We start from the raw sequence: 16,680 nt of genomic DNA on the forward strand, positions 1-16,680 counted from the left end.
TGACAGTCAGCACCCCCATTGGTGAAGTCATCCCAATCATCACAGGACTGGTATGCTATCAGAGACACTTCATCTTAGGGCCAGGTTACATTCAGAAACATATTACCTGGGTAATTTGTTTGTTTAACTTTTTCTGACATGCACTGTATTTAAGCTACTTTTATATGAACACACTATATTGAGGTCCATTTAAATCATCATATGCTTCTCTTTACTTACGCTAATGTGGGATCAACAGGTGTTGAGCACATTTTACCCATTGTGTGCTTTGGCACTGCACTCTTTTCCATGCAATGTGACATTAGAAAGTACATTTTATTACTTAATATTATTTATCATTGATTTTAGTTTGCTAGTTTCTGGGCATTGGATTACTCATTGACATATCAAAGACAATATTGTATCAGGAAAAGTACTTTTTTATATAAGGGATAAGGTTTTAGATTGCATTTAGTAACTACATCACTTAATTAGAAACAAGCTTTACTGTAATTGCATACCAGTGACTGTCTCAACTATACAGTTATCAGTGAACTAAGACTCTGTAAGTTAGCTGAGGAGGGATAACTTTTCTCTACCCATACCATTATGCTAAGAGTTGGGAGTACAGGACTCCGTTAAAATGAAGTTGTTTAATTTTTTTTTTTCTAATTATTTTAAATAGGGAAATTATATAATGAACAGTGGTTTTGCTTTTTAGGACATAACATCCATCCATTGACCCCTCTAATGAAGTGTGACCCTCGAAATATATTGAGGCCAGAAATTTCATTGGGGTGAATAAAAATTGAAATTTGGTTTTATGATGGTTTTGGATTAATCAAATTACCTGGAAAGAAATAAAGACATTCATATAGATAACACTTGTCAAGCCTTTTTTATAAATATACATATAAGGAAACGACTGAGAAGCATTTTGGTGCCAACAGCGGTGAGGTGTGTTACAGGCCCAGAGGAGGACCCATGCATTTGCTCATTCACATTGGGGTGCATTCTGAAGTGGCCTTATACTCATCTGCACAATAAACTGATAAAGTGAGTGGACGAATTATATTAAACAATTCTGGTTATATTAGGGTGTGCAAACATACAGGCTCTGTTAAAACTTCAGTTTTTACCATGACAAGTGGCATTACAAGAAATAATCACTTCTTTTACTACACTACAGTTACAAACCCTGAAATTCAAGACAGGTATGGAAACCAGTTATGGAACTCTTAGCTAAGAACTCAACCCAGCTTCTCATGCCTTATGAGACCACTAAAAACCATCACTTCCTCCTACATCTGAGCTACCCAGTCCCCCTAACAATACCTTCTAATTTTCTTTCGTACATTCAGCTGTCTGTTTAAATATATTAATGTGCTTTGCTCTTGTTCAATGTAAAGTGTGTTAGTTAATACCACCTGGCACAGCTGCACGATAGCAAACTGTTAATTAAATAAACAGAGACAAGCAAAATCAACTGTTAGTGTATTAAGATAGGACTTGATATTAAGATATCCACTTAGTACTTGTGATAGACGTGTGGCAGGTTGAAAATCATTGCTTTATTGCATTCTTGATCAGTGTGAGAAAGCAGGCTTGATGTTTTGCTTGCATAGAAATTACAAAATAGAATGCTGCAATCATACGTTGATTTCTGCAAACCTGGACTGATTGCAGACCCCTGCCCACCTAAGCATTGGTTCCATTATTGGAGAAAAACATTGAAAGTAGTAGTTATCATTCACAATTGTTTTTAGTGAAAACAAAGCCCTGTGAGATAAAATCCAACTTATGCGTTATGTGTTTTCTACCCTTAGATCCATGAGACTATTGAGTCAATCAACCAGCTCAAGACTCAAAGGGATTTCATGCTCAGTTTCAGCAGCAACCCACAGGAGTTCATTCAAGACTGGATCCGATCACAAAGGAGAGATCTCAAGGTAATGCAGCCGCTTAGAGAACCAAAAAATAACTATGACCATTTAAAGCCAGCCTTTCATCTTTCCAATATCTACGAGCTCCCCTTCATCCTGTCCATCCCGCAGGATTATGCAGGTTCTGTTTACCAGAATCATTTCGGCTAAAAATGTTCATTATCAGTGCAACAATAAAGTGTCAAACAGGACCATATAACTAATGTGTTACAAAACAACATTTATCCAACCGGAAAGCCCCCCATCAATGTCTAATCCAATTCTAACAACAGCTCCCACTGCATAGATACAAAACCACAATTACAAAATACAACATTGCAATTTACATTCATTACTCCATAAAAAATGTTTCAATAATTTATTAAATATGAAATATACTTCCTACCATATCAAAAACAGAAAGAAGGACAGAACAAAGTGCAAAAGATAAAGTGCTCGTGATTTAGAGATGAAATCGACACCAAATCTCCCACATATTTCATAACACATAATTTTGTTTTTAAAGCCTGTTGGTTGGCTATTTCTCCAAATTGAGTCAATGTTTTTTAATGTCTGGGTTCAGATCCCCATTTTTGTCCTCCACTCAATTCCAAAAAAACAATCCATGCTACAATATTATCATCGACGTTTCGACCCAATAAAAGTTCTAGGGCCAATTCCGTGCACCAAAAAGGGTCTTCCTCAGGACTATTAGGTAGGAAACATCTAAATAAAACCAAAAATCCAATCTTAAATATTGTATTGTAGTATTAATTTTAGTTCCTTTCTGTATAGGATCCACATAATTGCTCACCTAAAATCAACTACTCCTTCCAACCACCATTTTCTTAGTTCTATCCCCGGATTTCTTCAGACCTGAGAAAATATATAATAAACTCAACCGATTAGATGCTCTTCAATTAGTACATCACTTCCTACACAACTGCTTAAGGGATCTCTTACCATCATGCACAAAAATCCATTAACCAGATCCTCTTCCTCAACTGGGTAAGGCACTGTGTCCTCCCCCATCGTTATTATTTCTGCCTTAAGGTCCCTTTGAATAAAAATATATTATTCTTTCTTAGATATCATGACTCCAAAATATTGTCAGATATATCTAAGTGTATAGCTTTACAGTCACCAATACTTAAGTTTTATATTATTCTGTTGTTAAATATTTTGTAAAGGTTATAATGTCTAGACAAAATGTCTAAAACTTCCCATTATACCATACTCAAACCGCAGTTAAACTCTTAACTCTCTTATCTTAGTAGCCATCTCAGCTAATTAACCAGTGACTCCATTTTAACCATAGCTCCCAAACAACATTTTAACCATGCTAAAAATCTCATCAATAATAATACTCACACATCTTATCCACTCCGTACAGCCAGATATTATTGAAACACAACCGCGGAGTCAAATTGCCATGATACCTTATGCTAACAATCTTCCACATCCGCGCACCACCCGCCTTTGAAGCTCAAAAACGCGCGGAAGGGAAACCGCATTTAAATTAAAGAGCCGGCGTCAGTGTCTACGTGCGCAATGCTTAAAAATACGTAAGGAATGCTGATGTGCAAAGCGTCCTGCTGCTGCGAGTATAGGGGCTCATGTCTGAGTTCCTCCATATCTCTGTGACATACATTTTCATCACAACTGTAGCCCCACATCTATCATTCCACAGCTAAACAAAATACTTAAATTACAAAATACCACATCTTATTTTAGCCACAAATTGCAATCAAAGTATGTCATGATATCTGTGGAGGATATAAACCCTGCATGACTATTGACATATTTTATTATTCAGAACAAGTGTCCGAATTACTCACATAAAATCCATTAGCATAGATATTTAATTAATCTCCATGCTACTATTTAGATTATTCTGCACATTATATCGACCAAATTACCCCATCCACTCACTTGCATAGATATTTAGTTAGCCTCTATATCAATTTTTAGATTATTCTGACCTGTTAGATTCCCTAACCTCATGTCATGTTTCTCTCTCGTTATTATAAGTATCATAAAGCATAGTATAAGGCAGTGACGTCTTTTGTATCCCAACAGAGTTTCTCCAACACTCATCGACAAGAAACTCTTATCCATTCGTCAGGCCTGACGTCTGTCTATCTATCTCCTCATACTCGTTCAGACCCTGTGAAACTAAGTCCAAAAGATGAATCCATGTACATTCACGCACGTTTAAGATGTCCTCTATATCGCCCCACGTTGGTTCATGCTTATTTTCTCAATCACAAACCATCTCATTGAGTCTGCCACGTGATTCAGTGTTGTAAAATGGTCAACCAGAGGTGCCCCTTGTACCTTACATCTAATGCGGCTACAGTGTTGCAAAATGCGTACCTTTACTTTCTATCTTGTCTGTCCAATATATAATAAATCACATGGACATTTAATCACATAAATTACATTCATACTGTTACAATTAGTATGTTCCTTCAATGTCATCGATATCTGTTTATAATTAAAGATTTTTGTATCCAAGCATAATTTACATGCTTTACATGAAACACATTTATAGTGACCAGCAATCTTTGGTAAGTTCCACATAGAAAACAGAGAGAGTTTGGGAGAGTCAGCTAAGAAAGAGCTCACCACCCAATCTTTTATATTTTTTCCTCTCTTAAACGCATACATCGGGGGATCCCGAATGTCAAGCTCATCTGAAATCAAGGTCCAATATCGATTTATAATCTTTTTTATTTCAGTGCTCCTAGTGCAATACGTGGTGACACATATCATCCTATTATTAATTCCATTGGTCCGCCTTCTAGGTTCAAGTAAATTTTCCCTGTGGCAAAACCAAGCCCTCTTGCGTGCTCTCCTAACCAGACTCCTCGGGTAACCCCTCTCAGGCAATCGTCTCATAAGTTCTTCTGATTCTTCAAAATAATCCTGCTTTTGAGAACAATTCCTCTGAATGCAGAGAAATTGTCCATAAGGGAGATTATCCCTCAAACTTCGAGGATGACTGACTAGTATATTGTAACTGGGAATTTCTCTCCTGTATAAAGTAGTATATAGTTGGTTCCCTTATACGTTAATAGTTGTATCCAAAAAATTGATTTCACACGGACTATACTGTATGGTAAATTGTATATCCTCCGACCTTTCATTCAGTCACTTGTGAAATTCCAGCAAATCACTTTGGGTGCCAGTCCAAATCATTAAAACATCATCAATACATTGTTCCCATAAAGTTATATGTTCAAAATATGCATCAGTCTGTTACATATGAACTGTTTTTCATAGTTATCCATGTACAAAATTGTTACATCTGGTGCACAGGTAGCACCCATGGGAACTCCTTTAGTTTGTAGGTAAAAATCTCATTGGAAAAGGAAAACATTTGTAGTCATTGCTATCTCCAAAAGATCAACCAGGAAGCCCGTAGGGACTTGGGAGGGCTGTGGTCTACTATTCAATATCTCTCTAATCACCTGTAGTGCATGTTCTTGTGGGATATTGGTACATAAGGAAACAATACCCATTGTTACCAAAATTTGCCTCCCAGGATCAAAATTTAGATTGTCAGTCAATTTAATTGTCCCCATAGTATCCCTTAGGTATGCCTCGGTCACCTCAACTAAAGGTTTCAAGAAAAAGTCCACATATTTACAGATCAGTTCTAGAATTGAGCCACACCCTGATATGATAGGGCGACCTGGGTTTTTTTGTAGGATTGTTATGTATTTTGGGGAGTGTATAGATGGTATTATTCAAAAAGTAATATTCCAGATCTGTAAGAAAACCTAACAATAATCCCTCATCTGTCACCCTTTTAATCAAAACTCTTAACCCACTCGTAGGGTCCAAATCAAGTTTCCTATAACTACCTTCACCTGCGAGTTGCAAAATAATTTCATTCTTATAATCTGTTATATCCTGAACAACTATTGCCCCTCCTTTGTCCGCCGCCTTAATCACTATCTCTGTATTTGGCTTTAAACCCATCAAAACATCTTTCTCAGCTTTCGTGATGTTATACTTCACTTATCTGCCCTTAGAGATAAAATTCATCATATTTCTCAGGACTACTTGTTCTTGTACTTGCCTTTTCTTCCGCCTGAGACAAACAGTAGGTCGAGAGATTAACCACAGGATAAGGTTGGATGGTGTTCACCAATTGTAATGTTGCCTCTGTGTCTGTATTGCCCCGTGGCCTTCCTGTTGGAAGCAAACTTGTTTCCTGCCTCTGTATCTCACCCTTGCCCGTCCCCGTTCTCTGGATTGTCCCCGTACCATGGTCGGCTCCCTCCCCTCTGTGGGGTCCATTGACTGGTACCTAAAAAAGGACCAGATGTCATATTCTGGTAATTGAATTCTGGTTCATGTGGGGCAGTACTCGTACTAGGTTGTTCATTATCACTTTCTCCTCCGCTTGACCCTGAAGACTCGGAGAAAGTGGTATACCGTTTATACACACCACAGCCCCTGCTTGAATATCTTCCCTGGGAGTCCTGTCTGCAATATTCCTCCGTCAGGTATGGATAAGTTAAATTTTTATCGTAAAAATTGATATCTCGAGCTAATTTGTCAAGTTTATAAGCTTGCGTATAAGTATCAAAATCCTTCATCGTTCTTTCTAGATGTTCTAAGGCCTCTTTAGCCTTCACAGTCTTATTTTCCAGGATCTCTTTCTTGAGGTCCGAAATTTCCCTGGTCAATTTTTGCACTTCCTCTAACGCTGTTTCCACTCCTAGCACCATCCAGTGTCTAGAGCAATTATTTGCTACAAAACTAAAATGTTGTTTACATTTTGGGTTATCCACAAAAATTGCTGGTTCATTTCTCACCTGTAATCCTAACGGGATGGTGTTAGATTGTAAATGTTTAGTTAGTAAATGACCATGTAGGCGAGTACGCACCAATTTCTTCTCAAGTCTCTCTAGCCTATTAATCTTCTCACTCAATGTTAAGTCAATTGAGGAAGATACAGTATTTAAAATTCAGTACCAATTTGCCCCTGTATCAACCTATTTATATAATCCTCACTGTATGAAAGAGTCTCTTTTTGAAAAGTCATACTTATACGATAATCAATCTCCAAAAATCAACAAAAATATTCCAGACTTATTGACAAATTAATTATCAAACATATAACTAATGTGAGCAGTAACCAGTTTATCCTTCCAGTAGTCAAATGACAAGTTACAGTTGATCTCAAGTAGTCGTCACATACTCAGTTCTTGGTATCTGTATTATGTAGATGACCTTCATGCAATCATTCTGCTCCCCTTTCGTCATGCAACGTTTGCATAAATCCCTGATAATACACCCGGCCTCATATTTAACTCCTCTTTCACAAACTAACTTACTCACTTAAGTCCGTCTTCTTGAGCTACTTTTTCAGCAGCTCACCTACCAACTCCTAAACCAGATCTTGGCTGTTCACACCTTTCCAATCCTCCTAATGACCAATACTCTCCTACCTTCAAAACCAGTCATTTTAAACCGTAATCTGCTGTCAAGATTCATTAAACCTCAGATTCTTCTCCTTCAGGAGGGTGTAGCTATACTTGAGTTTGCATATTGTGAAAATGGCCTAAGGAACTTTGGGCCCTATCCTTGCAGCTCATAGGGTGACCAAACAAGAGAACAGGACTTTCCCACAGTCAAGACAAACACATTAACTGGTCTACCAGTTACTGGACACCTAAAGTCTACTACTCTGGGAAGTCTGGAAGCATTCCCTGCGGCTCTCTCATATCCCATGCTCACCAGTGTGAGAACTACAACCACGCCATAGTCATTACCAGCGAAGAATTATTTCTCCCAGTGAAAAATCAGTCGGAGACTGGCTATGCTATACACATTTTTACCTCTTCAGACTCTGAACATTACACCTTCCACACTAAACTGGTGTTTTTCACCATATTCTGGAAACACCAGAACACATCTGCTCAAATCATCAATAATATTCAACTGTCTCTATGAAGGCCAGTTTTTCTTTGCTGGGAATCTGCAACCTCGTGAATGATCTCAACTAGACTATTTTGGGCTTTACCCCATTTTCAATTAGCTCTTGGAACTCCACCATAACCTGCCTTTCTCTTTTGGGGTGGTAAAACCATTGGACATGTGATTGCCAGATCCTACTTTGATCTCCTGTCATGTTTCTCATCAGGCTTTGTGAATCAAGAAGCCATTCTGAAGGAAGACTACTCAATCTTTTGATTTGAGCAACTCTTAAGTCATGCCTTGTGACAGTAGCAAAATGCCATTTTCTTGCACTCTAAATGTTTGTCAGATGTGAGAAAAGTTGTGAATCCTTACGAAGAAGGATGACGTTTGACCTAGTTTGTGAACAATAGATGTAAAATGCCTAAGAGTTTGGCAGTAATTATTTTGTCTTGTTCTATGGAGGAGTGGATAAAAGTCAGCCACTAAATCCATGCTGAGACCTTAAATGCCCACAAAGAGTCAATATGACCTGAGGCCTTTTGACCATTAAAACGATTACAGTCTACGCCATCAGCTCCTCTGCTTAGTAATTTCCCTTCAGTTCTGACTTCTTTGGAAACCGCAACTGTCAATGTCACAGAACTGCTCATCACATTGCTCAAATTACTTGCTGTCCAAAACTTATTTTATGGCAGAGTTACCTTTAACAATCTACTCATTCTCTAAATTTCAAGAAATAATGTTACGTCTGAAATAATTTTACCACATTACTACAGCATCTGCTGTGCGGTTTTGGGATGAAACACAATGAAGACCTGCTTGTGATTCCAATCAAAAGCAAGCATTTGCACCGCAGTAGGTCTCACATTTGGTACTGCATTTTACCCATGTGTTTTTGTTTGGAGTGTTGTGGATACATGTGGTGATGAGTGGAATTATGTGGGTTGCATTAGAATAGCTAGTTGTGGAAATGTGTGAGGTGGTATTGCGTGGTGTGTAGTGTATTTGTGTAGTGGAATTATATGGTATGTTGAATAGATAGGGGTGAGCGTTGCAGAAGAAGAGAATCAAAACATCAGCCTGGTCACTGCACATGGCCAAGTCCTTGAGACAGTCCTTATATCTAAGGGGCTTACCTCTCCCCTATGACACATTAATGCATCTCCTAGTACATGTCTAATTTGAATGAAGCACGTTCCTCCACAAACTCCTTATAAAATATTACTGGAGTGCACTGCTGCCCAAGGGCCCACCATTACTAATAATCTATAACATTTCTGATTTTCTCCAATGCAGTGGGGGAGCATACAGTCTCTCGCTTCATTACACACACCCATGCCCGTTTAGCTCTAAGGACATACGGATCTCGTGTGCATCAGAGCTCTTTCCTGTGGTATACAAGTTGGTATAATACTGCGTGAATTGATCTCAGATGTCTGTTGGGTAGTGGGTTGAACCACCACCTGCAGTATCTCGCTGAATTATAGCCAATGCAGCCCGCTGTGACTGAGTCAGGCTGGCCAGCGTATGCCCTGGTGACTCCCCCTCCCGATATGCCAGAGCTGATGTGCATATACCCAGGAATTTAATTTCTCCAGTATTTGGGTATCTTTCATAGACTCACATCATCAGCCATCATCGGAGATTTCGTCGACGGTGCTGTCGTCGACGGGGTGATCGTCGACAGTGAAAATGTCGTTGATCACAAAGTAGATTTTCATTGCGTCGTCGACACAGTCGTCAGTGGAATCGTTGACAATGATCTTTGCAGCTTACCCGTTGATGTCGACGTTGCGCGCGTCGACGATAGAGACCTCACCTTCTTCTCTGTCGACGGTCTCTTTGAAATCTTGATGGTCTGAGCAGGTGAGGAACCTTACTTTAAACTCACCAACGTTATAGTAGAAGCTGATAATGGTGAGGAAGTCATGATCATCGGCGGCAACGGAGCTGTAAATGTCGCCGTTGCTGTAGTCGTCGATGAAGCAAAGCCTGCCGTTGACGTTGCGCTCGTCGACGGTGCCGAAATCTTAGATGCCAACTTCTTTGAGGTGGTAGCTGGAGTAGATGGCTCAGAACGAACCTTACCACCATGTTCTCTGGAAGGTAGGGGATGTTCATCAGCTCTTTCCTTGAACACATGCAGCCTCTTGACTGACTTACTGGTTTTGGGAGAGGAACTCTCCACAGACCTCTTCCTCTTCCTTGAGGCCACTGAAGTATCACTGTCCTCCTCATCAGACAAAGACTCTCTGGACTTCCGCTTTTGTAGCCAAAGAAGGAGCCTGGCTTCTCTATCTCTGAGAGTCTTGCTGGGAAATGTTCTGCAGATCTTGCATTCTTTCACTTTATGTTCAGGATGAAGACAGTAGATACAGTCCTTGTGAGAGTCTTCACAATGAAGCCTTAGTTTCCCACAGGTACTGCAGTGTCTAAATAAACCTTTTTTAGCTGTAGACAAAAATACTGCCAAAGTTAGGAATAAAAGAAAACTGGATAATATCTCCTGAAGAGAAGGTAAACTGAGCAGAGCTCAGGGAGACTCCCTTACACACAACATGGGATAGAAAATCGGAGAGACTGAGCCTCTGTGCTGAGGGTTCTAAAGGGGTGGTCTTGCCTGATTGGCTGAACTTTGGGCCTTTCCTAATGAAGCTAATAAGCTAGGAAAGTGGATGTATTTTTGCCATTGACTGCAATGAAAAAAAACAAAAGAATAAGAAAAAAGAGACATTTTTTCTACTGCTTTCTATGTACCGTGAGATTCCCACTTCGATGACGGGGAATGCTTCAAGCATGTGAATTTATGAAAGATACCAGTACTGCAAACCACAGTTACAGGTAAGTAACTTATCTTCTTCCTTATTTGCTTCCTTACATTCTGACAATTTGGAAAACATGCGTTAGCTAGTGTGTTTCGAGTTTATATATAACCCTGCATATACATTTTAGGCTCTTCTGTGCCACACGACAATTGCAAAAAAATTTAGATGACGAGAGGCTTTCACCACGTATTGGAGGATCTCACCCAATTTCAGCTTTCACAGGATTTTCTTTTGCCGGCCACCTCCAATCCAACTGAAAGTAAAAACAAGAAACTAGCACGCCACCTAAAGGTCGACATATGAGTAGTGTTTTTGAAGTGAACACTGTTCCTCTGAGCATGCGCGGAGCACATGTAGAGCACTCAAATACCTTCAGGATCTATTTGCGCTATATAAACCTTTGGGGTGGGGAGCAAAACAAGAGGGAGGAGGGTGGGATACAAAGGCAAATAGGAAGAGGATTGCAAACCAACACCAGAGGGCGGGCGGATTAAAAATAACAGAAAGTGGTAATTGTTTTAAAAAAAAAAATAACCAAGAACGGAAGACCACGTGGGGTGGGTTTCAAATGAACAAGGACAAATGGGGTAGACATACATATAATGGAGCTAGGGAGGGCTTTGAAGCTGGGGAATGGAGTTTGTGTTTGACAGAAGGTTCAACATCCTATGATTGGTGGGGGGAAGGAGGGAGGGAGGGAGGGAGCTGGCAGAAGGGGGCAATGAAGAGGATATGGAGTAATGGCTAAAGTGGCTGACTTTGAAGCTTGGGAATCACGTTCAAGCCTGCACTCCAAAACCTTCCGAGTGCAGTACAAAATTAAATAATGACACATGGCATAATGGCTAGAGCGGGCGACTTCAAAGCTTGTGAACTGCGTTCGAGCCTGTGCATCAATACCTTCGGAGTGCAGGATAAAAGTAAACAATGGCTAGAGCGGCTGACTTTGAAGCTCCAGAACCACGTACAAGCCTACGCTCCGCTACCTAAGGGAAAAAATAATAGTCCTTGAAAGGAACAGATAAGCGTCTTAAGTGTAAGAAAATAGTACTTGGCCGGTTCTCCTTAGCTAAAAACATAAGTGGCTTATCAGCTGCATGAACCAATTAGGAGGTAGCGAAGAAAAGTGACACTGGAGTCAACCTGTGATAAGCAGCAGGCGGGATCCAAGTCCTTCTACTGAGTACAGCAGGTCTTACAGACCTTTTGTTGTGTGCCCACTACGTTGGTTTTCTCTAGCATAGTCACCTACATACACATTGCCAAAAAGCACACTGTACATATGATCTACCATTACTGAGAAATTACAAATCTTTTTTGTATATTATTGCTTACACTATCTTAATTCTCCTCTTTGCTAGTGCTGCAACAATATTGGGAAAACTGCTCTTTCGTTTACAGTAATTGTACAGAAGTTGAACATTTGTACTCTGATTTTGCAATGTGCAAGTTACAAATCCCTGTCGGACATACTCCAAATCTTGGGGACTATAATGACAACATAATATTCCCCGATTGCTCACTTGCCATTATTATCACTACTGCATTTTGAATGTTGACAATACCTGTGGCCCCTTCTGTTGCTATACCTAGACCACTATCTTGCAACCCTACCCTTGCCTTTTTTCAGGCCTAACTCACACAGTTCCGCGTATTCCCTACCCACTTCGCAACAAACTGTGTGTAGTGCATCCAGGATCAATGCTCCAGTCAGTCCAGGACGGTGCTTAATTTTCCATAGAATCTGGACTGGATACAATGGATTTTTTGGGTGGAGTCTATTGCTCCAATCTCAGCTTGCATCTCCTCCTCCCACTTCCTACACGGCACACTCAGCGAGGTGACATGCCCCTCATAGTCTGGTGTCTGCTTCCTGATTGGTGGGGTTGAAATGGCTACTAGAGCACTGTCTTCCACAAGAGCATCTGTGGCAGCCATTCCGGGTTTCCTGCCTGTCATGAATGATCTTTGACTACATCATGTTTTGTTCCAGGAAGCATACCAGCAACCCCAGACGACTTTTCTCTGCTCTCTACTACTTCTGCCCTCTACTGTTCAAGGGCTAAACCCAGAAACATGTGTCTACAGATAACAGCACTACGTGCACCAACTTTGGTATAAAGATACAGCAACTTTGAAGTAAGTGCACTGCATTTACCAGGATGCAAAAGGGTGATCTGTGCTGGTATGAGAGGCAGTGTGCTCCCTCCCACCTTGTGTTTAAAAGGGTCCCTTGGGACAATGAGTTGACTAGCTCACCTGGCGTGCACTTGTGTGCCTGTGGAGTGGTACTGGGACCTGTGAAGACTTGGGCAGCATACCAGCAACCCCAGATGACTTTCCTCTGCTCTCTACTACTTCTGCTCTCTACTGATGAAGGGCCAAACTCAGAAACGCATGTCTAGAGATAACAGCACTACCTGCACCAACTTTGACGAAAAACTCAGCAACTTTGGAATAGGCATAAAGCATTTATCAGGATGCAATGGGGTGTACTGTGCTGGGAGGAGAGGCAGTGTGCCCCCTCCCTCCTCACGCTTGGATCTGGTTGACTGTGTTTTCAAAAGAGTCCCAGCATTCTTTGATGGATATGCCATTTGATGTCTCAGGATTGTTTTGGGAGAAAGCAGATGCTGCCATTGAAAGTTTTAAGTAGGGTAAAGCAACTGCTCATTCTTTAGGTTTGGCAACTCCAGTGCATCAGTTGTCACAACAGTGCCTGTTTCGGGAGTTTGGTAGAGGAAGCCTTTAGAGTCGGATATATATGAGCAGTGCAGCAGTCCAACCAGGCACTTAGAGGACGTGGTCGAGGAGCAGGTATACAGCCACCCAAACACAACGATCTGCCCAAACTCCAGGCCCCCCTTCTGCATCAACTTCAAAGTCTCTCTAAGTTGACCTTGATGCCTCTTGATCAGACTGTTGGGGGTCAGTTCACCTACGTTCTAGCCTGGAGGAGAATAACTTAAGACCAGTGGGTGCTCCAGATTGTGGCACAAGGTTACTCCGTTTCTTCTCAGATATTCCCTCTGAACATACCTCTATCACCACAATTTATTTTGGTGGACCACTCGTCAATTCTTAACACAGAAGTTCAGGCTTTGTTGTAGAAAGGGGCAATAAACAGAGTAACTCTTTTCAGAAGTAAGGACTCATTGTTACTCTAGTTATTTTCCAGTACCAAAAAATGCCGGAGGTCATGGCCCCATTTTAGATCTTCAAACCCTGAACAACGTTTAGAAGAAGGACAAGTTCAAAATGCTCATGTTGGCCCAAATTCTATCTGCCCTGTATCTAGGAGACTAGATGGTAGCGTTGGACCTACGGGATGCATATATTCATATTCCCATTCTGTCATCTTGCAGATGTCCTCTATGTTTTCAGGTGGGACACCAGCATTTTCATTTCTCTGTACTCCTATTTGGGCTGAACAGTGCACCTTGGATGTTCACAAAGGTAATGGTGGTGGTTGCAGCACATCTGTGAAGGATGAGAATACCTGTCTTTCTGTACCTCAATGACTGGCTGTTAAAGGCGGACTCCTTCAGGCAGTTCTTCAGATGACGGCTGACTTATTGATGGCTTTGGGATTTTCACACCTGACCCCTTCACAAACACTCCCTTTTATCTGACTTGTACTGTACACATTGTTTCAAGCTATACCTCCATCTCGTTGAGTCCAGGACATTCTGAATATGATCCAGATGTTTCAGCCTGCAACCTAGTTCTTGTTGAGAGTGGTTCTGAGGATTTTGTGTCTTTTGGTCTCCTGCATCCTGTTTGTGGACCATGCCAAGTGGCACATGCGGGCTCTGCAGTGCAATTTGACGTCTCAGTGGGCTCAACACCAAGGACATCTGTCAGATTATATCCAGGTGTCAGAGGAGACTGCTAAAGACCTGCAGTGGTGGTGACTAGACTGCATTTTGACCTGAGACAGACCCTTTCATTGCTTCACCCAAAACTGACCATTGTGGCAGATGCCTCTTTACTGGGTTGAGGAGGTCTTCTGGGGGACATGAAGATCAGAGAACCAATGTCTCCGGCGTAACCTTATCTTCACATACATTTTTTAGATCTTTGGGCGTTCCGATTGGCCTTAAAAACGTTTCTTCCAAGGATCAAATGGCAACAAATGCAGATACTAACAGATAGTAAAGCATGCTGTTGATAAGTTCAATTTATCAGTGGATTTAGTAGAGCAGCAGTGCTTACTTTATGACTTTAAAGAACAACCTTGCAAGACTATCCAGTATACATACATGATTACTGGGCTTCCTTTGTTTAGAAGACCTAAAACTTATGAAAACAATGACTATGGTTCCAGTAGTGGTGGCAGCATTGGGGCCTAGAATTAGCCTCTGCCTGCCTTCCCAGTTCTCCAAAACCTGGCTGTCATGCAGTCAGTGGCCCAATGCAGATCAGAGGACCTGATTACCCATCCTCACCACCTCGAGACAGAAACTGCAGAACAATAGGTAATTTGGGCCAGAGGATTGGTTTGATGGTGGCAGCCACCATTAAGGCTGCTAATGTGTTAGCAGTAATAGGCCATTACAATCACCAGAAGTCGCACATCTCACCATTCTTGACCTCATCCCAGAAGACAAAATAAAGACTGTGAAAGCAAATGTCAACTAGGAGCAGAAACATCTGCAGCCATTGTTGCTGCAATGGATGTCTCCAATGCAGACTCCGTCAGCTAGCAGGTGCAGCTGTTTTAAGAAGGCAGGCATGGCTGAGGTCTACAGCTTTTTATAGAGGTCTAAGAGAGGATCCTCATTCTGCATTTTGATTGGCTAACCTTGTTTGGGAAACATGGGCAGTGCCCTACAAAACATCAAGACAGACAGATACAGCAAAATCCCTAGCAATAATGCAGTATTGAGGCTTCTCCAATTTTCTTGGCTCATGCAAATCCCAAACCTGCAGGGGAGATTTCAGTCAATATGGAGTTCAAGGTTGAGCATATTACTCCCCACAACAACTTGGATATGTCCAAGGTGATACATCAACCAAAGAGAAAAATATGGCAGATTGGCCAGACGGAAAAGCAGTGCTTCTCAATTGCGGCCACCAGAAAAGAGCTTGACTCCCAGCAGCTGCCCCCTTGCCATCCCAATCTCAGCAGGTGGAGGCAGGAGAATTTCCCTTTTTTCTCCCCACATGGGAGTCCATAACATCGGATGAATGGGTGAGGCAGATTGTATATTCAGGACATACATTGAAATTCGTACAAAGACCACCTGTTTGCCCACTCCAAGAAAGAAAATCATAGCCATTTGAGGGAGTCGCAACCGTAAAGTCTCCACTTCCTCCTCCTCCTCCTCAAGGGCACTATAGAGGTGATCTCGAGATCCCAGAAAAAACTGGGATTTTATTCTGTATTCTTTTGATAAAGAAGAAAACAGGCTAATGGAGACTTATTATGGGCCTCTGAAAACTGAACAAGTTTCTGAAGCAGCCTCTTCATATTGTTATGCTTCAAGACCTCCTCCTGCTGTTCCAGGGAGATTAGCACAGGAAATACCCCTGTTTTTCAATGGTAGGGTAGCACTACCAATTCAAGAAGCTCCCATTTAATCTCAGATCAGTGGGTTCAATATTTACCAAGGGAAGGGCCTAGCGCCAGTCCCTGCCTTCCTCACAAAACAGGATCTCCAAGGGTATCTATACTTGGACGACTGGGTCCTTAAAGCAAATGACCCTGTGACCTCCTGCAACAATCTCTTAAGCAGGATATGCCTCATTATAAACAGCAGAAAATCTTCTATGGAGCCACACACAAAAATTGAGTTCTTGATAGCAATGTTGGACATGCAATTGGTACAGGCTTTCTCCTCCCCAGAAAGGATGATGAAGCTTCAGGCCATAGCAAAGAGCCTTTCTACCAGGCAATCAGTTACAGTCCGGCAGGTCAAATCTCTGTTGAGCTTTACATCATCCTGCATTGGCCTTGTATCCTTTTGCAGATACAAAATGAGACCCTTCCAACAAGACCTGGCTATTCAATGGAA

The 16,680-nt window shown here is 41.3% G+C and overlaps 1 protein-coding gene across 1 annotated transcript in view; it reads left to right on the plus strand.

Moving 5' to 3' along the window:
• SMARCD2 (SWI/SNF related BAF chromatin remodeling complex subunit D2) overlaps positions 1 to 16,680 on the plus strand; it is a 631,810-nt gene that overhangs the window by 484,737 nt on the left and 130,393 nt on the right. The window contains exon 11 of the mRNA XM_069238057.1: positions 1,806 to 1,928. Coding sequence (XP_069094158.1) covers positions 1,806 to 1,928 — 123 coding nt within the window. The remainder of the gene's footprint in view (positions 1 to 1,805; positions 1,929 to 16,680) is intronic.

Source organism: Pleurodeles waltl, chromosome 6 (assembly GCF_031143425.1).
Source record: "Pleurodeles waltl isolate 20211129_DDA chromosome 6, aPleWal1.hap1.20221129, whole genome shotgun sequence".
In the NCBI taxonomy this organism is placed as follows: Eukaryota; Metazoa; Chordata; class Amphibia; order Caudata; family Salamandridae; genus Pleurodeles; species Pleurodeles waltl.